We start from the raw sequence: 23,086 nt of genomic DNA on the forward strand, positions 1-23,086 counted from the left end.
ACTGTTTTATTCCGACGGATTAAATATTTCTCAACATCCTGAAAGTCAGTAGTAGAAGTGTTCAGGCAGGAGCCAGAGTATTTAGCTCTGGTTAGGATAAGAGTGAAAATAAAAGCAGACTTCACCTTGCTCAGTTCAGGCGCCTAACTTGTAAAATTAGAATGAAACTTTCCATTTTAACGATAGTGAAACATGCTTCGTTCTGATTGGATACCTGCCTCAAGCGAAACCAAGGCAACAGCAGAGAGGGGCGGGCCAAAGCAGCTGACAGCATAAAGAAAACTTTGTTAGCGCGTTGCTAACAAATTTGTCTGTTCAGCGATGTAAATAATAGGAAGGAGCACTTCGAAAATCCCATAAAAGTAAGCATTGTTACTCCCGTTTTTCTCGGATTACTTGAATAGTTGAATTAGCTGTTGAATTTGGCTATGTTGTTTCACTAGCAAGACGGTAAACCCTGTTCAGTCAGCTGCTAGCTAATGATAACCCAAGCTAATAGTATTTTTCTTTCTAACCACGTCGGAAAATCATCAGCTGTCAATTGCTTTGTTTGCCTAATTACACGAGCATATACTTATTTCATGAAGCTGGAGGGGGTTACCGACTGAGGCTAACATTCAAATCCAGGTTCCTCTTTTCAATTATTTCTTTCCATTTCTCCAGAAGAAAGAGAAACCTTCACAAAATGGGACTTCTCTTTTTAAAACGCTGATATCTTTTCTTTTTGTAGGTCACGTTTTATTTAAGTGTGAGGCTAATCGTTTACTGGGATTCTTGTTACACAGGATGGACTGTGCTGCAGATGAGAGGGAGCTGTGCCAATGGTCCAGTTCGGTATGCATGCAGCACAACTTCTTTTGATACTTATGACAGAAGAGACATTCATTTGAATTCTTTAGTCAATGTGTATTTTTTTTTTATTAATCGGATAGGCAAACTAGTGCTAATATCAAATATGTCTAGATGCTGACGGGCAGCAGGAGTGCTCTGAAGGCACGAGTTCAACAGTTTGTGGAAGAGAGGATGCAAACCACGATGGTAAGAATTACTGAATAATAAAAACTGACAACACTTTTTATTAGCAGTTTGCTTCTTATTTCCCTTGTTCTGTGCATGTCAGAACCATTGTGCATAAAAATATTAACTTATAGCTTGATTTTCTGTGATGTTGATGTTTATACTGGTAAAGAATCAACCAGTGTTTAATTTAACCTTACTGATTTAAAATCTTATTGTTAGCTCGGATTATTCATCACATTATTTCTTGTGTACATCCAGCTAACAGGTGTACTGATCGGAGCAGTGGTCGCTGTCGTACTGATTGGGATTGTGGTGCTCTTCTATTACAGAAAAATCAAGCTTGCTCGTGAGTCTTCCAATTACATATTGTTCAAATAAATATTTAATTTTATATTCCCCTCTAAAGGAACTGTAATGTAATTGTATCTGCATTTTACATTTTGATTCTCTGACAAAGGTGAGCAGCAGCCTGGTGTGCCCCAGTATCGTTTCCGAAAACGAGATAAAGTGCTTTTCTATGGAAGAAAGATAATGCGAAAGGTTTTTTTTTTCTATTTACATTTTTGTTGGCATGTCTGAAAACAAATAATTACATTTTGCTAGATTATGGTTCTCTAATTTACTTAAGTCTTGGGTTACTTTTCACATTTTTTCCCCCTTTAATAAATTACTGTATATGTCACTATAAACCTGGTGTTTGTGTGATACAGCGAGTGGGTCACTGTAGAAATGGTGAAGTAATGTAAGCCAAAAGGAAACCAAACTTTGATCTCTATATTTAGACAATTCATTTTTTAAGCTTTTCAGTAATTTGGTGTACGCCTCAAAGAACAACAAACTTGATTGTGTTCTCTCTGTCGTCTCTGCTCAAGGTTCAAACGCTATCCTCTACTCCTCCCCCCTCCTTATCCTCAGTGTCAAAGCAACCGCAGCGCATACGCAAAAGAACCAAAGTTCTGACCATAGCTCGCAGGTTTGCAACATTTTTACATGTTATTCACGGTGAAAACAATTATTTTTAGGTCTTGCTCTTAAATCAGTTTCTCTGTTCTAACAGAATCTTGAGGATCCGTAAAGACCCACCCACTCTGCAGCATAAGGAACCTCCTCCATCTTTACTGGAGGCAGATCTAACAGAGTTTGATGTGCAGAGTTCAAATCTTCCTTCAGAGGTTCTCTATATGCTAAAAAATGTTAGGTAAACAGTTTTGCAACATCTTTCCTTATAAAATGTCGTCTCCCTATTAAGACGGTGTAATAATGCTTGTTTTGTCACACTTCTTGTAGAGTCCTGGGTCACTTTGAGAAGCCTCTGTTCCTGGAGTTGTGTCGCCACATGGTGTTTGTTGAGCTTCAAGAAGGGGAAGTGCTTTTCAGACCAGGAGATGACGATGACAGTATATATGTGGTCCAGGATGGTCGACTTGAGCTCTGTGTTCAAGAAAATGTATGTCGCCAACAACAACAACAATAGCTCTTTTAAAAAATATATATTTATAGATAAAGTGATTTCAAGTTGGGTTTCAGTAATCCAGTCATTTGTTTTCTTATGTACAACATGTATCACTCTACAAACAACTGTTAGATTGCAATGTTGTGTTTAAACGTTGATTTTAAAAATGGCATTTAATAAATATGAACAGCAGAGGGCACTAAAGTAACATCTATCTATATGGATTATAAGATATTTTGAAATGTAGTTTTTTTTATTACTTAATTTTTTTGATGGCATATTCAAGCAGACATTGAACAAATACTCAGCTTTATGGATGCTTTTACTTTTAAAGGATGGCACGGAGCCAGTGGTGAAGGATGTTCACCCTGGAGACAGTGTCCACAGCCTGCTCAGCATTCTGGACATCATCACTGTGAGCTCTTATTTATTCTCTCATTTTACGTTTGGCTGGCTTCTGTCCTCATTGGTGCGTTCATCTGACTGTTCATTTATTAGTTTTCCTTTGAGAAAACTAATAAATGTAAGTATCTAGTTGGATAGTTTTATTTCCATATTATTATCATAAATAACATGTTTACTTAACACCTCGTAATTTCATGAAACGCTTGATTATAACTCTCTCTCTTTCTATATATATATATATATATATATATATATATATATATATATATATATATATATATATAAAGATTATCCCTTTCAGAGTGGAGATTGTGCTATCCAGATTATCTATTTTAAAAACAGCAATTTGAGACTATAAAACACATATAACGGATATTAAAGTGAGAGAATCAGGCTATAAAAAATAAGAGTACACAGTTTTATAATTAAACTATATAATGACTGTTAAACATAGAGAGACATTCATATATTTTTATGTATATTCTGTTTAAATACAGTCACTGTATGTGTATATATATATACATACATATATATATATATATATGTATATGTATATATATATATATATATATATATATATATATATATATATATATATATATATATATATATATATATATATATATATATATATATATATATATATATATATATCCTTCATGAAGTTATCCAGCTTTTCGTGGCCTGTGTTCTACTGGCAGGTCAACCTTTGATCTTAAGAGTTTTCTATCATTTATTCTTTTTTTTTTTTTCAATTCACAGGTGTATATTATATAATGGTCAAACACAAAAAACAGCAATAAAACTAAAATGCAGTGAAGTTTGTGGTTGTGAATTTAAGAGACGTTTGAGGGGAATTAATATATTTGCATGGCTCTGTGCATAGATATAATTACAGGAGAAGTTATTTCAATTCTCATGTAGTTACCCAGTTTTTGAAATGTAGTTGAAGTTTAACATTGATGTGTGGATTACAACAGAATAAGCTTTTATTAGACCTGCAGGGTAAAATTCAGATACATCCAGAGATGGAATAGACTGTATAGTAATGTTAAATGTATACAATAACAGAAAAATAGCAGCTGTTGGTTATCCTCTTCTATTTTCAGAGTTTTTATTGTAGTTGAATTTGTCTTCTCTCTTATTTCCAGGGTTATCCAGCTCCATATAAGACTGTATCAGCACGAGCTGCAACTCGCTCCACCATCTTACGCTTATCTGCTTCAGCCTTTGAGTCAGTTTTCAGGAAATACCCCGAGACACTTGTTCGCGTCATCCAGGTATGGAAAGTCTAACAATAAATAACAATAATTTCCATAAATTAGAAGTAATCACAAACTTGTGACGAACATATCTTGCTCTGTTTAATTATTCTTGACTTTGTTGGATTTGCAGATAATCATGGTGCGACTTCAGAGGGTGACCTTTCTGGCGTTGCATAACTATCTGGGCCTAACAACCGAGCTCTTCAATCCGGTAGGAGGGAAATTAATTGGTGCACGCATATTTGTGTGTTTACACAGAGTCACGCAGAGAGGCTCATGCTGAATACCTAAGCTTGGCGTTTGATCAAATTACACATAACAAACATTAGAAAAGCATTTGCACACTAGATCACACACGGGGAAGCTACTTTTACAGATCATTAAGCACAGCTTCACAACTTTGTCATTCCTCCTGGTCAGGGAAATGTGAATAGAAATGAATGCAAACGTTTCACAAAAAATGGGGATCACTGACCTAAGGTGGTTACTGACTTTAGTACCATCTGATAATTTCAGTAGTATGCACAAATCATTTTCTTCAAAATCAGTATATTTTTTTTAAAGAGGTGTACTCATTTGTGAATGGATCCTGCTCTTGGAGCTTACAGTTGTCTGTGCTTCTAAAGATTAAAGACCTGAATTTATTTCTCTTATGTTTTCTTTGGCAGGAGAGTCAGGCTGTGCCGTTGTCCAATATAAACAGTGTGATGTCTGAGGTAAATTCTGTAAAGACGGCTCGTCGTCACCATTTCCAGGATGAGTTTCCAGCTGTGACCAATGAGACCACTTCAGAACCAGGTATAACGATCTTACACATGCACACATTTCAAATGAAGCTTTTAATTTCTCATGTTTGAGCTGCTTCTTGTACTGTTTTCCATTTTAAAAGATGGTGTTAAGGATAGTCCTCTAAACAGCAGCAGGAGGTCGCGGTCTGTCTCTGCTCCCACTGATTGTGGAGGTGGGTCACTTTATTTATTTTTTCTGTCCTTCACATATTTTTTTAAGAGGAATTATGATTGTAAAATTTCTTCCTTGGTACGTTGCACAACAGGAAATGACCTTAACATGGCTTGTGAACGAGCTCGTGTCACAATAGAGGAGACTCCATCCAGTCCTCTCACTCAGAAAGTAAGACTTTACGGTTTAACTTCTCATTTATGTTTGCTCTAATGTTTCTCTGAGAAATTAACCAGAAAGCTGCTGTACCTCACAACGCTACAGCGGTTACTGTCTGATTTTAAATGACTTCCTTGTGTCCGGCTTTGTAGTCTGCTCTAAAGAAGAATGTGACGATGCAGCAAACACCGTCTGAGGTGTTCCACTACACTGACAGCGGAGGGCAGTCTGACGCCAGTAACGTTGGTAAAAGCAGCACTGTCCTCCAGGCTGCTAAGAAAGACTTCCTGGGAGTCATCCAGCTGCAGGTAACTGTATCAATACAAATGCATCTCAATAAATGAGAATCTCATTCCAAGATGGTGAAAGATTCTTTTTTTTATTATACTGTTGTAATGAAGGTTTTAATTTAATTTCTTTTTTTTTCTTATAGGACCCCAGTTTACTTGATGGCAGGGTGACCCTTCACCATGTGAAGGCTGGTTCTGTTGTAGCTCGTCAAGGAGACCAGGTTAGAGAAAACCTTTCCCTTTTTATACAAATTTTTATGACTGTTGTCAATTTCTTTTCACAATCCATTAGCTGAGTTGTTTGGTATTGTTAGCTATTATGTACTTATCACAGGAGGTAATAAAAATGTCTAACAATGCTTATTTGACAAGACATCCTAACTTTTGAAAACACAAATTTTCTCTAAATGATGCTGCATTTGAAATAGAATCCCATTGGATGATTTAAATCCAAATCCATTTTATTTATAAAGCATGTTTAAAAAAAAGTCTTTATTTTAACCAAAGTGCTATGCCGCATCAAAACAAACCAAATAAAAACGATAATAAAATCAAAATAAAACATACTATAAGTACAGTACGACAGAAACTACAAAACAACTCGTACTGTGTAAGAAGCCACTGAAAGCAAATGTTTTTAAGAGAAATGAGATGTTTGCAAGTTGAGCAGCACAGTTGAAGCTTGTGGATTACATCCATGAAAATCCTCTCTGTACCAAATGACTTATTTTGTTTCTGATTTTCATTGGGCGTTTTGTGTGATCAGACTGGTGACCAGGATGAGGAGGAAATGCCAGGCTGCTGTGGTTGTGTACGATTCCCCCTGCACGTTATTAATTGAACTGTTTGTTGAATTTAAAAAAAACGTTCAAATGTTTGTCCGTACTCCAACCATTCAACCTAATAAACTCCACCAAATACAAGTTGATATCAGAAGAAGTAGTTTGGCAGAGATAGAAAGAATTTGGCAGGTATTTATTTGTTTATTGGCACAGCCCACATGTTCAACTTTGCTGCTCAAGCAAACCCCTTCACCCCTTTTTTATTTATCTTTTTTTTTTTTTTTTTAAAGATGTGGCACCATTTAAAGTGAATAAACAAGCTTTCCAAGAGTATAAGATTTGGTTCAAAGTCATTTTGCTTTTCTTTTTTGTGTTAAATTAATGTAACATATCAATTTTTGCAAGGGATTTTTCTAGATCTTAAGTTACATATTTGTATTTACATATTTATTACTTGTGCTGCCAATCAGCCTTGTGATACTTTCAGGAGATTATTAGATCTTCTGATCAAAATGCAGAAATGCAACATACAGTTGACACTTAAACATCAGGCAGATTTTTTTTGCTGTCCAATAAACATCCATCATCAAACCCTCTAGCTTTTTAATTTTCCCTCAGTTGACTCGTCCCTGCTTGTTTTCTAGGAAGTGAGCATCCAGTTTGTGATCTCCGGCCTCCTCCATGTTTATCAGAGGATGATTGATCGTGAAGAAGAAACTCGTCTGTTTGTGACGCATCCTGGGGAGCTTGTGGGTCAGCTCGCTGTGTTGACCGGAGAGCCTCTCATATTTACGGTTCGAGCCCAGCGAGACTGCAGCTTCCTCTCCATTTCCAAAACCCACTTCTACGAGTCAGTCACGTCCTGTTTGCGATCATTCTAACGTGTTCTCATTTTGTGCTAAAATCCACTTTAACTTTTGATTTCTCCATACCTGTGTTTCTTTAATTCTTTAGGATAATGCGTGTTGAGCCAAAAGTGGTCCTGAATGTTGCTCACACCGTCTCCAGGCGGATGTCGTCTTTTATCAGACAGATAGACTTTGCCCTTGATTGGATGGCTGTGGAGGCTGGCAGAGCTGTTTACAGGTTTTTGTCGTCAAATCTTTGTCATTTTCATAAACGTTGTCTACATTTATGAATGGATAAAGATGAACATCCCAATAAAAAGAAGTTAATAATTGAGCATATTCAACTAAATAAGATTTGTTTAACTAAATTGAAGCTATTTTATTTACTTTTCCTAGGCAGGGGGAAAAATCAGATAGCACCTTTATAGTGCTGAGTGGTCGACTGCGCTCTGTGATCAGGAAGGACGACGGCAAAAAGGAGCTGATAGGAGAGTATGGACGTGGTGACCTGATTGGAGTGGTAAGACATGAGGCAGAAAGTTTTTTTTAAATGTGGAAAATCAGAAAAAAAAATTACAATTTTTCTTTGTGATTTTTATAAATTTTATTTGAAAAAAAAAAAGAAAAGCCAATATGTACAGTGATGAAGAGGAAAGCATGTTTTTTTGAGTTTACTGTGAGACAGCTGCAGCAGAGAGTAGCATTTTAGGGTCGCCAAATCTCCATAACAACTATTAGGGGGTCACAAAATTATTCCAAGGACCACAAAAGGCCCTAGGGCCTCACTTTGGACTAGATGTACCGCTGATGTTTACTTCAGTATTGCTTGCCAATGGGGAAAAAAGCTGTTTAAAACAAGATTTACATTTAGTTTATTAAATTAATTAAAAAATTGCTGTCAATTAGAAAAAAAAAACATTTTATTAAAAATGCACCTCAAAAATATTTATTTATACCATTTTCAATAATCAGTAATCAAAGTTTTTTTATTTTAGCTGAGCAACTTTTTACACGTTGAAGTTTTATTTTCCCCAGATTCAAGTTTTGCTCTTTATGGCTAAACTCTGCTGTTAAAGGCTATGCTGTTTATAGCTTTACACCTGGGCTACTTTTTTAAAGCTAAACCTCTTAGTTACCCTCACCTGGCCTCCCACTTGCTGTGGTGACGGGTTTCTGCCACAATGCTTCTAATAATACCTGGGCTGATGGATGCTATGGTTACTGCTACTTGGAGGAGGAAAGCTGTCATTGCAGCTGTTGTGGTAGTGAAAATAGGGATGCGATGGAGGTGTCTAGCACTCGGAGACACATTTAGCCTCACTGTATTGACGTCAGCTCTTCTTGATGAAATGAAATGAAGACAACTCATTTACAGCTCCTTTTTTCACTTGTGATCTTTGTTTCACACTGTGCTATTACAGGACTCGTAAGCAGTAAATGGGTGTGTAAAGAATAACTGATTCATGTCTTGAAGGAGCTGAATAAGGCTTTTCTTTTTTTTTTTCATAAGTTAATAATTTCCTGCAGTCTTAATGAAATTTCTGTGGTTTGCTTTGGTCTAAATACTGCAAGGATAAAGTGCCTTGTCACCCCTCTAACTTGTTTAGGTGAGTTATAGACCTTAGCTCAAATAGGCTACCTGCCCACGCCTCTTATAGATTATAAGAGGGTATAAGCTCTGGGCAAACTGAGAGCCTACACTTAAGCACACCAAGACATTTTACTAGCGGTGACATTTTTGTGAAGATGGAAGTCTTTGAGGTCGTTGTTGTCGCACCAAACAAGTAGTGAAGTATGTTGATCGCTGCAAGCAGTGCTGGGTTGACCTAAATGGAGAGCTTTTCTCTACTAATACACAAGTAAGGAAGTGTACGATCCACAGGACGCTCCACAGTTATGAGTAAAAAGATGCTCGAAAACCCTTGAAGCATTTAGCTTCAATTGCATTGCATAATCTCACTCTGAAACATTTGCTACTCTCCAACAGTGAGTTTTGCATTCCTCACTGCACACGGTGCCAAGACAAACCTCGTTTCTCAGTTCAAGTTGTTTTTTAGACTTTTAAATTGTGTAGAGATCAGTTTTGGAGAGAAACATTTCCTTCACATGAAGATCAACAGTACTTCGCCTGAGTTGAATGACAGGTTCTCTGGTGTTTTCCACTTTGAAAAGTAGGTTAGAGTGATGTACCTCTATGCTATATCATACTTACACCATTTCAGACTCTTAATTGCCTTTGAGAAGGATAAGATACAGTAAAACAGCAATTGTGAAATATTTTGTGGGGATTTAGTATAAAGCAACAAGTGTCTCTACAGGTGGAGGCCTTGACCCACCAGAACCGAGCCACAACTGTTCACGCTGTTCGAGATTCAGAACTGGCTAAGTTACCAGAGGGGGCGCTGAACTCCATCAAGAGGAGGTTCCCACAGGTACTCATGATCTAAACTGTACTTCATGTGCAAGTTCAGTGTTTTCCTGATGTTTTTTTTTATCTTTTAAAGCAAAATTGGTTATAAAACATTTTGATCTCATAGGTCGTCACAAGGTTGATCCATTTGTTGGGTCAAAAGATTCTTCAGCAGGTCAACGTTCCTCTTTCAGGTGTGTGCTTGGTTTATAATGTTACTTTCTCATGATGTTACAGTACACCAACTGTGATGCCGATTGTTTAGTTGCTTAGATATTGAGTTTTTTCCAATGCTTTTATCTTTTTGAGGGACATGTCTACAATTTAATGATTTGTTCAGCTCGTAGCTTGGCACTCCACACTCCAGGGAGCAAGTGGGATGCAGGGAATCAAGCCTCCAACCTCTCTACTGTGACGGTCCTGCCTGTATCAGAAGAGGTGCCTTTGACTACCTTCACCCTGGAGCTGCAGCATGCCCTCATTGCTATAGGTAAGACAACGGTCACACCGACATGATGCTTTCATTTTACTCTTATGTCATTCCGCATAAGAGTCCTTCGGAGGTATTTATTAAAATTAAAGCCCTGTCATCTATAGTTATTACAATAAAAAAAAAACAGTTAAAGCTAAAAGACACAAAGTCGATGTTCTTGGAAAGGAAATCTTTCATTTGAAGCAGAAAACTGTGTTTGTTGTGATAATTGGTGCGGAAATGTTATGTGAAAAGTTAGCACAAAGAAAACAGGTGGCTATTCCTCAAAAGAGATTTCCAGCATACATAACAAAGCCATAGAAACATGATTGGTCAGGATTACTGACAATGGACTGTTAATGACTTTTAACCGCTTATCCTGGTTTGAGCTGCGACTGAGCGTGTCAGGACAGATTTGCTTTGGTGACTCCATTGCTTTGTATGCGACAAAGCAAGCGAGAAGATTTACCCTTTTAAAGTTTTCATTTTAATACAATCAGCTTTTGAGTCTTTAAAGAATAAAATTTAAATAGGCACACGTGTACAGTTGATCTAAAAATTGTAAACTGCTTAGCTTATTATTTAGGGAAAATCCAAGAAGAATTAAAGCTGCGATTAACTTGTAACATAACTGTGCAAATTCTTAAGCTAATAGTTTAAATAATTCAGTCGTTTTAAATTCACCTGATTAACCTGAAGAACCTTTGTAAGATACTGGGGCTGAATATTGCCACAATGAGATGTAGCATGCTGATGCTCTTCTCCCAAAGAAACACGAACGAGGTCATGGAAAAGTTTTAGTTTTAACAGGGGGCTGTAGACTACTGTAGAAGTTGCCTTGAGAAGACGTTGATTTGATAAATGTAATTTGATCTCGCGCAGGACCAACTCTTCTGCTTACAAGTGACATTATCAAGCAGAGGCTGGGAGCTGCAGCACTGGATAGGTATGTTGATGTCAAAACTAAAAAGAGTTTCATATTTACATTTGATAATTAGGCTTTAGGCCTTAGGCTTTCCCTGAACATGCATTAGATATATGGGAAGTATTTCCTTTGGTACCGCTGTTGCTCTTTCATTTATGTTTAAACTTGTTTTATTGATGCAAAAAATGGATCTACACTATTCTTTATTTATGGACTCTCTTTGTCCATAGTGTCCATGAATATCGTCTTTCCAGCTGGCTGGGCCAACAAGAAGACATACATCGCATAGTTCTGTATCAGACCGACTACACGTTGACCCCGTGGACTCAGCGGTGCATCCGTCAGGCTGACTGCATCATTATTGTGGGACTTGGGGAGCAAGACCCTGCTGTTGGGGAGGTGAGATGGAAAGACTTAGCTGCAAACTGAGAGAAGATGGAGGTCATACTGATGCATGCAAAAAAGTGTTTTTAATAGCTGTGTTGTTTTTTTTTATCAGTAGCTGTTTTGTAATTGTTTTTCCTACAAGAGCAACTTCAAAATAGTAATTTGTAATGAGAGTGAAATCATTTTATCGTCTACTTTACTAGTTATCCAGTCCCAACTGAACCTTTCAGAATCAACTACTTACCATTCATAAGTTAAAGTTGTCTGATCTGCACTGATGGAGAACATTGTGTTCAAATTGTAGCTAATTTTGTCAACATGATCTGATCATCTCAGAATTGTTTCTATCATCTAACTTTGTTTTTGCAAGCAGTGCGCTAAAGAATCAAAGTTGTTTGAGTGCAAAGGTTGGTTATACGAAGTCTTTTATTTCTAGAAGTGCTCAGTGCACTTCTTCTAGATTTTTGGCAGCAGCTTGACTCTGCATTTGTTTTTATGTTTTTTAATCTGCGAGTGGATATTTTAAAGTTTTAGTAACACATCTGTAGAAGGACAGTTTCTCCCCCTCAGTTTTGCTTAGGATCCTCATAGTTCATCTTTTAAAATTTTCTGCATTTTAGATAAAAAAAAAATCTGAACATAACAATCACCTCTAATGTAATATGAAGGCCACTTCTGATCATTACTCAGTCGAATCAGGTTGTGGCCTTATTGTTTAACCATTGTAATGGCTGAATCGGGTCAGGGTGACTTGTGTTTAACCCTTAGATATGTTTGAGAAATGAGCAAAGACTGGACGGATGCTGTGAAAGAGAGTGCATGTTTTAAAGTGACGAAAGAGAGGTAATCTCCTCTAGAGGGGAGTGGAAAGAGGAATGTGCCCCTGCTGACCAGGAAATGGAAGCAGAAATCGAAAGACGGATCAATATTTACCCAAATTCAGAATGAGTCGTATCTTTTACTTGGTTTTTATCTGTGGGGCAAACACCTTCTCTACAAAAAAAAAAAAAAATCACACCCTGATCTTAACACTATCTTCAGCAGAAGCAGAAGGGGGTAATTTGCTAATAATCTGATCGGGCCATTATCTTGTTTTCTTTAATCAAAATGTTCATTAAGGAGTTGATTAGATAAAGGGAAAAACACATGGAGGGCAGCATGCTTTTTAAATTTGCAGTGGCATTAAGTGTTATTTAGAAAAGTCAGTCATGACGTGTGGCTTTGGGCTGATGTAAGAAACTTCAGTATCTAAAGATTCATCCTTTATTCATGACAATTTACCAGCAGAAATGCCATGTCTGCCTGTTTACTTCTGTTAAGTTTTCCAAACTTTTTTTATCACCAAGCGCTCGTCTATCTGTGCCGACATCACACAGGAAAAAGTGTCAAATGTAAAATGTTCTGAAACATCTGTGCTCGATGGCTCTCTCTCTCTCCCCTCCCTCAGCTGGAGCGCATGTTAGAAGGAAGTGCAGTGCGGGCCCAGAAGCAGCTGGTGTTGTTGCACCGAGAAGATGGCCCTCCTCCCCAAGGAACTGTGAACTGGCTGAACATGCGAAGCTGGATCTCCAGGCACCTCCATCTCTCCTGTCCCAGAAGGGTCTTCTCTAAGAGGAGCCTCCCCAAGCTGGTTGGAATATTTCATCTATCGAAGCACCTTACGTGGTCCAGTTTGGCCCAGCTGCGCTTCAGCGTTCTCAGTCTACATCATCGTCGTCATTTATTCACTCATTCCTCTTAACTTCCCTTTCTTTGCTTTTTTTTTTTTTTTTTTTTGCAGTTGGAGCTGTACCAGCGTGTGTTTGAGAAGCCTGCAGACCGCCACTCTGACTTCTCCCGTCTGGCTCGGGTTCTCACGGGCAACGCCATCGCTCTCGTCCTCGGCGGGGGAGGGGCCAGGTAAACTAGTTCCTCAACCAGTCTTTTTACACAAATGCAGTCTTTTTACAGTCGGTGTCCCGTTTCATCTTCTTCGTCTCCTAATCAGGGGTTGCTCCCAGGTGGGGATCATGAGAGCGCTGTGCGAGGCCGGCATCCCGGTGGACCTGATCGGTGGGACTTCGATTGGAGCGCTGATGGGGGCTTTGTATGCTGAGGACCGCAGCCTCAGCCGCATGAGGATTAGAGCCAGAGAATGGGCAATGGTGAGACCGGTCTACATGAGCCATGCTTCATCAGTCACACAATAAAATCCAACACTGTCGCAGTGTTGTCTGGCCTTTAGACAATTTGACTGTCAATGTGGAAAGAGAACATGTCTGTCTGTCTGTCTGTCTGTCTGTCTGTTTTTTGCAATTTGATAAAATATTTTTTCACTGCTAAACTGCTTGCCACATTTATTGGCACCTCTGGTAAAGATTTAATTTGAATATATGGAAAAAAAAAATCAGCTTAGACTCCCTTCTGGTCCAGTTATTTTTACCTTTGTTCTTATTACTTTGCACATTGATTTACATGACGAGCTTTTGATACATCTGGGGTTCCATTAAACTTTTTTCCATGTCTTTATATTCAAATTGGACGTCAGGTGCAAATAAACATGTAGAAGAGATGTATCCAACATCTGCTACATCTGTTTGTGCATTAAATATCGACTTGGTTACCAACATCCTGCTCACTGTTTATAGCATATTACTATTTTTAAACGAGGCAGCTGATGCACAGCAGTCAAGCGATTATTTCAGTGCCTTAAAGAAACATGTACATATTTAAACTATTTTGTAACAAGAGCTTTTTTTTCTTATTTTTTGCCAGCACATCAAAAACCTCAATCCTTTAAGTGTTTCAGGAACCTTTGTGATTAGCAGCTGCTGCAGTAAGATGTTGTTCAATGCTCTTAGACATTTTAAAATGATCTTCGCTGCAGGTGTGACTAATAGTGGTTAAACTTTTTGTTCAGATAACTAATATCTTTGAACTGAGGATAATTTCGTCAACTCGGGTTGTTCTAGATTAACTGACATACAAGAAGCTGAGTAAAGTGAACTGAAAATCCCTCTCTCTTTAAGATTTTTTTTTTTTTTAAACATTTCATCTATTCCTAGAGACAGCAAACTGCTGGCAGCATTTTAAATACAGTTCTTCTTCCTGACCTTTTTTTTTTAATGTGGTTTCATTTCATCAAGATTTGTGTTTTGCTAAAGAGCAGTGGCAATCTTGGGTGTTACAAATAAAATTTACGAAAAGATGCTTTGTAAAATAGTCGTTTAAAAAAGGAAAATATTTGCGTGTGGCAAGACAAATACTGTCATTACTTAATGAAAATATGTCTTTTGCTCTTTTCCAAAAGGAAATGACCTCAACATTTAAAAAGGTTTGGGATTTCACATATCCCATGTCCTCCATGTTTACTGGTGCTGGCTTCAACTCCAGCATCAGTAAAGTGTTTCAAAGCAAACAGATTGAGGTGAGCTACAAAAAAGGAAGTATATATTTTATATGTTGTTTTTTATTGTTCTAATTATTTTATTTTATTTTATTTTTTTAAATGCAGGACCTTTGGATCCCATATTTTAATATTACTACTGACATTAGTGCTTCAGCCATGAGAGTACACACTGATGGTAAGTATTGCATTTGTGTGTTTGATTCTCTCTCCTTTTCACTTCTCTTTTATTAATTCATTTTTAGGTTGTCTTTGGAGATTTACCCAAATCAAAATTCTAGGAAATGTTTCTTCATTTAGCAATGCCTGCAAATAAAGGTGGTTTAATCTCTATTTACTTATAAACATTATATCAAACTCGAGTTTAGTGGCTTTTGCTTTAAACAGTTTGTGGCCAGCACAATTATCAAGATCCTTATGAAATATATGAACAAAAGCCTTAAATAAAGTTATTTCTATGCAATGATCTGTGCACTGTCTAGCTTTATTTGTCATAGTTTTATTTGTTTTATCAAAATTTTATTTATTTAATTGTAGATTTGAGGAAGTGTAGGCCAGTAGTTGCTTAGTTTTAGCTTTTCTTGATTTAAGGTCAACCAACATTTGTCTGGTTTACTAATTATAATTTCCAAGATGCTCTGATTTAGTTTGTGTATTCTTAGTATAGTTTTTTATTTATTTTATAAGAGTTTTTGCCAATAATTGTGGCTTTAAGAAAAAAGAAAATAATTTTCTTGAAATACGTTTTTGCTTGAATAAATCTACTCAAATACACATTATTTCAGTGATTCCTTAATATTGAGGCTTTTTGCACACGTTTACCAGTCAATAAATGTAGTTGTCCCTGTATGTAATTTCTAAAAATACAGTTTAATAAAATGTCCTGTTTGCTGTTTTAGGTTCTCTGTGGCGGTACGTTCGAGCCAGCATGTCTCTCTCAGGATATCTGCCTCCTCTCTGTGACCCCAAAGACGGACACCTGCTGATGGATGGGGGTTACATCAACAACCTGCCTGGTTTGTTAAGCTCACCCTCTCAGTTATCAACATATTACAGATGTTCTTTCTGTACCTCAATATGTGTTTCTTTTTTTTTTCTTCTTCTTCTTCTTTGGGCTACCTTCGATTTTCCCAGCTGATGTGGCGCGCTCCATGGGGGCCAAGGTGGTGATAGCTATTGACGTGGGCAGCCGGGATGAAACCAACCTCACTAATTACGGCGATTCGCTCTCAGGCTGGTGGGTGCTATGGAAACGCCTGAACCCCCTGGCAGAGAAAGTGAAGGTGATGAATTGATTAACGAATAAAAACCCAACAAACGGTGGGAGGAGGTTTCCAAGAAATAAACCAAATCTATGAATAACAATGAAGATATTTATGGAGGTGTTTTTTTTTTTTTTTTTTGAGCTTTACGTTGATTTCAACAGGTGTTGAACATGGCAGAGATTCAGACCCGGCTGGCTTACGTATGCTGCGTGAGGCACCTGGAGTCCGTTAAAAGCAGCGACTATTGCGAGTACATCAGGCCGCCAATTGACAGATATCGAACTCTGGAGTTTGGCAAGTTCGATGAGATAGCTGTAAGTTTGAGACGCACTTGGCTTTTTGTTCAATCTAACACTCTAATGGTTATGGTTTCTTTCCAATCCTAAGAATGCCTGGTGGGTTCTTATGATATATTCTTTCAGATCAGTGAATATTTGTGTGTTGTAGGAAGTGGGCTACCAGCATGGCAAGACCGTGTTTGATGTGTGGAGGCGGAGTGGCGTCGTGGAGAAGATGATGAAAGACCGGCACCAAGAGGAGACCCGCAACACCCAAACCATGAGCAATGTAAGAATGGGACATGATGTCTGTAGGGAACACACACTTTGTTTCATCAAATATGGATAATCACAATTAAATAATGTGAAATTTGTTAGATTCAGACAAAAAAATCATTAATGAAAACCAGTTTCTGTTTTAAGTTCCACTCTTGAAGTAAAAACAAAAATCCTCTGGATCTGATTCCTATCAATATTTAGAAAAGGCTGCATCCTTACAAAGCAAAATAAGACGGTGACAAATTAACTCCAAAGTGCTGCAGTAATGTGCACAATAAAACGAGAGCAGAATTGACATGCAAAATACTCAGCAGCAACAAAACGGCAGAAAACTTATGCACCTTATTTAAAAATGGAAGCAAGATTGAAGCTATTGTTAGGGTTTCAGATTTGAACAGTGATGCTGTCTTTTGACCAACTCCCATTTTTATTCTTTAAAACAACAGCCTTCCCACACAAACATTTAATGATGTCTTGCTATTTTCAGATCGTCTTGTAGGATGTGTCTCAAGAGAAATAATGCATGCCTTCCCCTTTAAAAATCATGTTACTTAAAAAAAATTCAAGACACAAATTATTTAGCTATAGAAACAAAATATGAAGATTTGATTTAAAACAAAAAAAAAAACTGGGTTCCTATTTTGAAGGTTAAATGTTTACGACTAGTATAACTTTTAGTTCTGTCTTTTATGCAACTTTTAAGGAAGCTAAACAAATATGGGTTATGCATTTAAGAAATTTCTCACCATATTGTTGGTAAGAATTTGGTGGCAACAACAAAAGTTTTTAAACTATTTTGCACATTTATGTCTTTCATAGACACATACAGTAAACTTCTGGTTTACTGTATGTGTCTATGAAAATAGACACATGAAAATAGACATGCTTTTTTTTTTTTGCCCCCCAGTGTCTGAAATGAAATCAGACCAAACTTCTCTTGTTTTAGGTCAGTTAGAATTGGCTAAATGCTGAAAGAATGAGACAAAGAATATGTCAGAGATTTATTTATTAATGTATTCAAAATTAGATGTTTAACTAACAGAATGGTGACTCTTAAAAAAACAAGAAAACATGGGAAAAGCCAAATCTAGCAAAAATATTCAAACTGCATTAATATTTTTTCCTCTCTTCACCGTGACATGATTGCAAGATCTTTTTGCAGACTCCATTGGATTTATGTACCACTTTCATGCTGCACAGACAGATGGAGCCTGCAGATGGAGTACAAAGATGAGGGATTACAGTTCTTGTTAACAACAGATGCAGTGATCCATGCATGTTATCTTAAATGAGCATCTCTGTTCCCCAGTCACTAAAGTCATAGCTGAGAATTTCTGTTCATTTTATCTATGAACAGAGCTGACTTGTTTTATCTTCCAGTCCTGATCCATACTTCTGTTCTTTCCAGCATATGCATTTGTGTCCGTTAGGTATTTCCTACTTGAACTCCTTTGGATTGAGTTATTACTTGAAGTCGTGCATTATTTTGGTCAGGAAAGCTTTGAGTGACAAGTGAGGACTCCGAGCGCAAAACAAAACGGAGATGCGTTGTCATCAGGTTGTCGGTCAAATTTATCCCATGCATGTCACATTAGACTTGCCAAAAAATGGCTGATTGCTAGATGAGAGTTTTTGAGGCTTAAAATGTCTGGTCAAAAAAAAACAAAAAAACAATTTCTGCTATTTATGAGTTGAATTTGTGTGTCTTTCAGGTGGTGACATGTCCCAATGCTTCCTTCACTGACCTTGCAGAAATCGTGTCTCGCATCGAGCCTGTCAAGCCTGCGGTGGTGGATGGTAAAACTGACACATAATTCAGCACTGCCACTTTCAGCAACACATCATGGTTCTTCTAAAAATGTGTTGACATTCTGTCTGGTAGATGGATCTTTTACATCTCTACACTTCTTCTGTTTTTGTGTTGGTTGTTTTTTTTATCCATCAGCTGACATGTTTTGCTGAAAAGACCAAATTAACAGTTGTATCCATTAGAACTGGGTGTGGACACAGAAAGGATTTTTGTTGTTATATCTTAATGAGAAAGTAGACGCACTGAAGAAAAGAAAAATGTGTTTTGACTCTTTAAATTAGGCATTTCTATAAAAAAAAATCCAAACAAAATTATCTACAGGGAGGTGGTAAATTCTTCTCTTAATCCTCATTGTGTCTTTTGTCACTATTTGAATTCACATGGTTTTAAACATTTTAAATCGGTCGCATGCATCTTGTCCTCAGTTCACACAATCTTTTCTTTTTCACCCACTACCTGCTTCCTTTCACTCTGTCTCCCCTCCTCAGAAGAGTCAGACTATCAGACTGACTATGACGAGGAAGCATTGGAGAGTGCCCTTTCTGATATAGAGCTGTATGGTCACTGCGGGGAGCACACTGAAGGGGAGGAGACGGCTGACACGGTGCGGACTTCTAGTCTGGACAGTCCCTTTCTTTAATCACAGTACTTTTTAAACATGCTTCACACGTTTAAACTTTCCTTTAAAATTATAATTTCACTTTTTATTACCCCGTGTACTCATTTTTCCTGCTGAAGACGGCATGTTTTAATCATGTTTGTACAACATAATTAGATTTTTAAAAATTTTTTTTACATGCTCTCATCATGTAATAAGACATTATGGATACTCCTGTTCTGACCGGCATTGTTAGGTGTCACCAGAAAACGTTACATTATGAAGCAGTACAGTTGTTGAGTGAAACTTATCAGTAGTGAATGGAAGCAGCTAAAAGTTCCACTCTCCTATGATTAGTTGCCAATTAAAGTTGAACTATTTTAATAATAGTTTTAGTCCACATAAAGATGAAGAAAATGGCTTATTGAAATGAACAGCACAGGTGGAGATATAGTCTTTTTATTTTCTGGACCATTTTTAACTGTCCTTTTATCTCATCTCTCAACTTTCAGGATGAGGAACAGGAGGAGAGAGGATTCCCCAGTGGGGAGCCTGCAAACGTCTCCTTCAGTCCACAAGAGCAGCTGAAGACGCCTACAAATCCGTTTCAACCGAGCCATTAAGAAGACAACCGTCTGAGCAATACCCAAACAGGTCGTCACAATTTCATCACAACTAATCGTCTTTCTTTGGCTGATCTCTCATATTGAGATATAGTTGATGTGAACTTCTTAAAGCTTTATGTGAATCACAGCTGTTCAGTGGAAGATGAAAGGACAAGTGAAGAAACACGTATTTCTGTGAAATACTCATCACTGAGACAATGTTAGGGAAAAAAAGGTCGATTCTGTCATGATTGACTCTATTGATTTAGTTTTTAGGTTTAAAGTAGTCAGGAAGTCACTGTCATATTGTTGATGGGGTTTTTTTCTGTACATTACTGCTGTTTACAATGATTATTTAAAGAAAGTACCCCCCTTTGTGGTCATACACAGAAATATGAACCTAAAACACACATTTTAAATCAAGACGAACTGAGGCATTAAGGAAACGTAAGGAAGACAATTTTTACTTAATTCTACCTGAAAATATTTGGATTTCCAGGCCAGAAAGAGTGTCTCAAAACATTTAACCCACCCAGGCAATGATGGGGCAGTGGTTTTATGTTTGTTTTTCTTTTGTTTGTTTGTTTTTTACGGCGTTTAAAACATAAAAAAAAAAAAAAAAAAAAAAAAATACAGTACTTAATGTAACCAAATCGATGGAGCTCTACAAGTTTTTAGTTTTATTCAACTGCAGTTTGATAGGCACAGGTTATGATGGCATATATTTTCAAACAAGAACCAAATTGCACCAAGCTGTTTGACTGCTGGATATAATTTGAGTTGACCAAGTAATGTTGTGTGCGTTTAGATTCTGAAACTCAGAAGTTCAGGCTACGTTAGGGTTAGGTTAGGTCAGCTATTTATATTTATGTTATTTCACTGTTTAAGTTATCTATAATGGTCTTTCCTATTTTCATGCTTAACACTGAAACTGGCATAAAGATAAGGATTTGATAGAAGTCTAAAATAGTTTCTTCTTGAGGCAAAGTGGCTGCTGTTCGAAAGAAGAAAATAACCACTGCTTAAAATAAGTTATTGCTTTATATGACTTAATATAGATAACAATGATTTATACATGGAAGCATTGATTGGGTCTCCTTAAAAAAATCAGAGCACAAACTGTTCAGGAATTTTGTTGTGTTTTGTCTAAACTGATGCATTTACACAGATGTATGCCAACTTCAGCACATGACCAAAAATTCAGTCAGAAAAGCTGTTTATCCTGTAAATAAATTTAAAAAAAAGTTTTGAAAATTGTTGCCAACATGCAACTCCAGATGTAAGGACACAGGCTGGTGTTGCAAAAATGTTATTATGGAAATAAAATACACAGAAACCGCTGCCTTAACATAATATATATGAATCACAAATTGCTTAGAAATGCAGCACAAAACAAAGCAGCAGACTGTCCAGTGACGGCTATCGGCACAGTTTTGTTATTCCCGACGTGCCGGGGACATGCAGGGGGAATTAATGATGGCGGTCCACTTCAAAGCACGAGTTTCCCTGTTGGCTGCTCAGACAGCCTCCCCCCTGTTTGTGTTCTGGCTTGAATCTATCAGACACAGACTTAGCAGCAGACAATGTGACTTTGAAGCTCATCTTGTTAGGCACCTTCCTTACAATATATTGGATATGTTTAAATACTTGTATAAATACAAAGGCAATGGCCCTTGTATGAACCAATAACTACAGTATTCCAACACTAAGGTAATATCAAACTCAAAAGGATGTTCATTCCAAGTATCATGATTTATTTCACCCCCTGAAACTGCACACCACCCTGAAACACACTCTTTATAGGTGTGATACTACTGGTGCTACACGTGCCTGCGGCCTTATGCGTGTGGACAGTGGGAGAAAACCTGTTATAAACACTATGGATGTGTTGTGAATATGTGAACACTGGAAAGAAAGAAAAAAAACTGTTGCTGTTTACCAATCAGATGATGATGTTGATGATGAGGTTTGCACTTTTTTTTTTCCTTTGAAGCCTTGCATAATGACTTGAGGATCGATGTTTCACTTCTTTATTAAATGGGTCACTGTAGTGAATCAGCTGCTGGAGTAATGTATGGAGCCCTGCCATGAAGTTAATATAAACCTCCTTTGATGACCTATATGAGGGGAAATTACTTATCGTGCACTTGTTTTACGCTCATGTTAATAATGATATTGTGTGAGAATGTTTACTAACATGCCTACAGCATATTGTCTATATATTTGTTTTGTTTGATCAGATGTTGCTAATAAACCTGTTTTTCCTTTTCTCTTTGACGCTTTTTTCTTCCTTTTTTAAGTTTAATATGATAGAATTATGCCTAAGCAGTTTAATTATCTGTAGTATAAAATTGTGTTAACCCTTTAAAAAATAAAAGAAGGGTTTTGGTTGTTGGCTAAAATGATGAATATCTATTGGAGTCTAGTTCTTAGTTTGATTTCATACTTTTAAGTCCAAAGGTTTTCTACAGTGATTAGGCTTTACATATCAATCAATCAATCAATTAGTCAAATTTTATTTGTATAGCACATTTCAGCAGCAAGGCATTTCAAAGTGTTTCACATAATTAAAATAAAAACAGCATGTGACATTGAATAAACAGTGAGAAAGAGAGACATTTTGAAAAAGATTAAAAAAGATAAAAACATTAAAACCCGGACCCCTTTTAGGTCTTCAGTTAAATGTCGTTTAACTGGGGCTCTAACCCTCTGGGACTTTAGTCAAAAACACTGTTTGACAAGGACTCCAACCTCTAGGTTTTTAGTTGAAACGCCGCCAAATGGGACTCTAAACCCTGTAGGACTTTAGTTAAACGTAATTTAACAAGGATTCTCACACCCCTAGATATAGACTGGGACATTGTCCGAGGGGGCTTTACATAGACAGTGTGAAAGAGAAATAAAAAGAAGTTAATAACTACATGAAAAGTAAAGATAAAAACATTAAAAACATTGAGGACATCAAAACCCGCATTTTAGCCATAAGCAACTCTAAACAGGTGGGTTTTAAGTTGAGATTTAAAGGCACCCAGTGTTTCAGCAGTTTTACAGTTTTCTGGAAGTTTGTTCCAAATCTGTGTTGCATAGAAACTGAAAGCTGCTTCTCCTCGTTTGGTTCTGGTTCTGGCGATGCAGAGCAGACCAGAACCAGAAGATCTGAGGGGTCTAGACATATGAAACATTATGGACTGAAATGTTATCCCAATGATTTGTTTTAAAGATATGGCAAGATTTGCACAATAGAATAAAAAGATTAATATGTAAATCCATACATTTTTACTAATAATTCCTTCTCCCATACGTTTCCAAACCTGGAAACGCTCGCATTCGTTCATTTTGTGCTTGGGAACCCTGATCGAGCCTGAAGCGTTTGCTGGCACATTTTGTGTAATTATATTAATAAGCGAGCAAGTATCTATGGAGAAAACGTCTGTACCCAAATGATTAATAATGCTCACTGCGTTTAAATGAAGGTGGTGAGTTTGTTTAG

The 23,086-nt window shown here is 37.1% G+C and overlaps 1 protein-coding gene across 3 annotated transcripts; it reads left to right on the forward strand.

The window, feature by feature from the left end:
- The first annotated feature begins 137 nt into the window (after positions 1-137).
- On the forward strand, positions 138-21,866 carry pnpla7a (patatin-like phospholipase domain containing 7a). Of its 3 annotated transcripts, XM_014987945.2 has the most exons (36): positions 140-362; positions 786-834; positions 964-1,038; positions 1,279-1,366; positions 1,478-1,560; positions 1,893-1,993; positions 2,078-2,218; positions 2,308-2,467; positions 2,808-2,888; positions 4,030-4,158; positions 4,274-4,354; positions 4,812-4,941; positions 5,033-5,104; positions 5,198-5,274; positions 5,415-5,570; positions 5,696-5,773; positions 6,979-7,184; positions 7,289-7,420; positions 7,579-7,702; positions 9,501-9,614; positions 9,720-9,786; positions 9,933-10,082; positions 10,947-11,010; positions 11,220-11,388; positions 12,824-13,006; positions 13,157-13,275; positions 13,364-13,520; positions 14,666-14,782; positions 14,870-14,939; positions 15,661-15,777; positions 15,896-16,044; positions 16,188-16,340; positions 16,474-16,593; positions 18,296-18,380; positions 18,882-18,997; positions 19,504-21,866. In XM_014987945.2, exons 2-36 carry the CDS (start codon positions 787-789, stop codon positions 19,612-19,614), a joined length of 4,023 nt encoding a protein of 1,340 aa, XP_014843431.2. In that variant the 5' UTR covers positions 140-362; position 786; the 3' UTR covers positions 19,615-21,866. The 3 variants fall into 3 exon arrangements, with proteins under 3 accessions (XP_014843432.2, XP_014843431.2, XP_087867137.1); XM_014987946.2 differs by lacking the exon at positions 18,882-18,997 and having other exon boundaries at positions 138-362; positions 19,504-19,623; XM_088011011.1 differs by lacking the exon at positions 5,033-5,104.
- The last annotated feature ends 1,220 nt before the right edge of the window (positions 21,867-23,086 follow it).

Source organism: Poecilia mexicana, unplaced genomic scaffold, assembly GCF_051168715.1.
Source record: "Poecilia mexicana isolate PSO_F unplaced genomic scaffold, ASM5116871v1 scaffold_12, whole genome shotgun sequence".
NCBI classification, from domain to species: domain Eukaryota; kingdom Metazoa; phylum Chordata; class Actinopteri; order Cyprinodontiformes; family Poeciliidae; genus Poecilia; species Poecilia mexicana.

Coding starts and splice junctions, on each gene's coding strand:
- pnpla7a (XM_014987945.2), top strand. CDS start 787: ATGGACTGTGCTGCAGATGAGAGGGAGCTGTGCCAATGGTCCAGTTCG. Junction 2,219..2,307: donor TATATGCTAAAAAATGTTAG/GTAAACAGTTTT, acceptor CACTTCTTGTAG/AGTCCTGGGTCACTTTGAGA. Junction 7,421..7,578: donor GCTGGCAGAGCTGTTTACAG/GTTTTTGTCGTC, acceptor TACTTTTCCTAG/GCAGGGGGAAAAATCAGATA.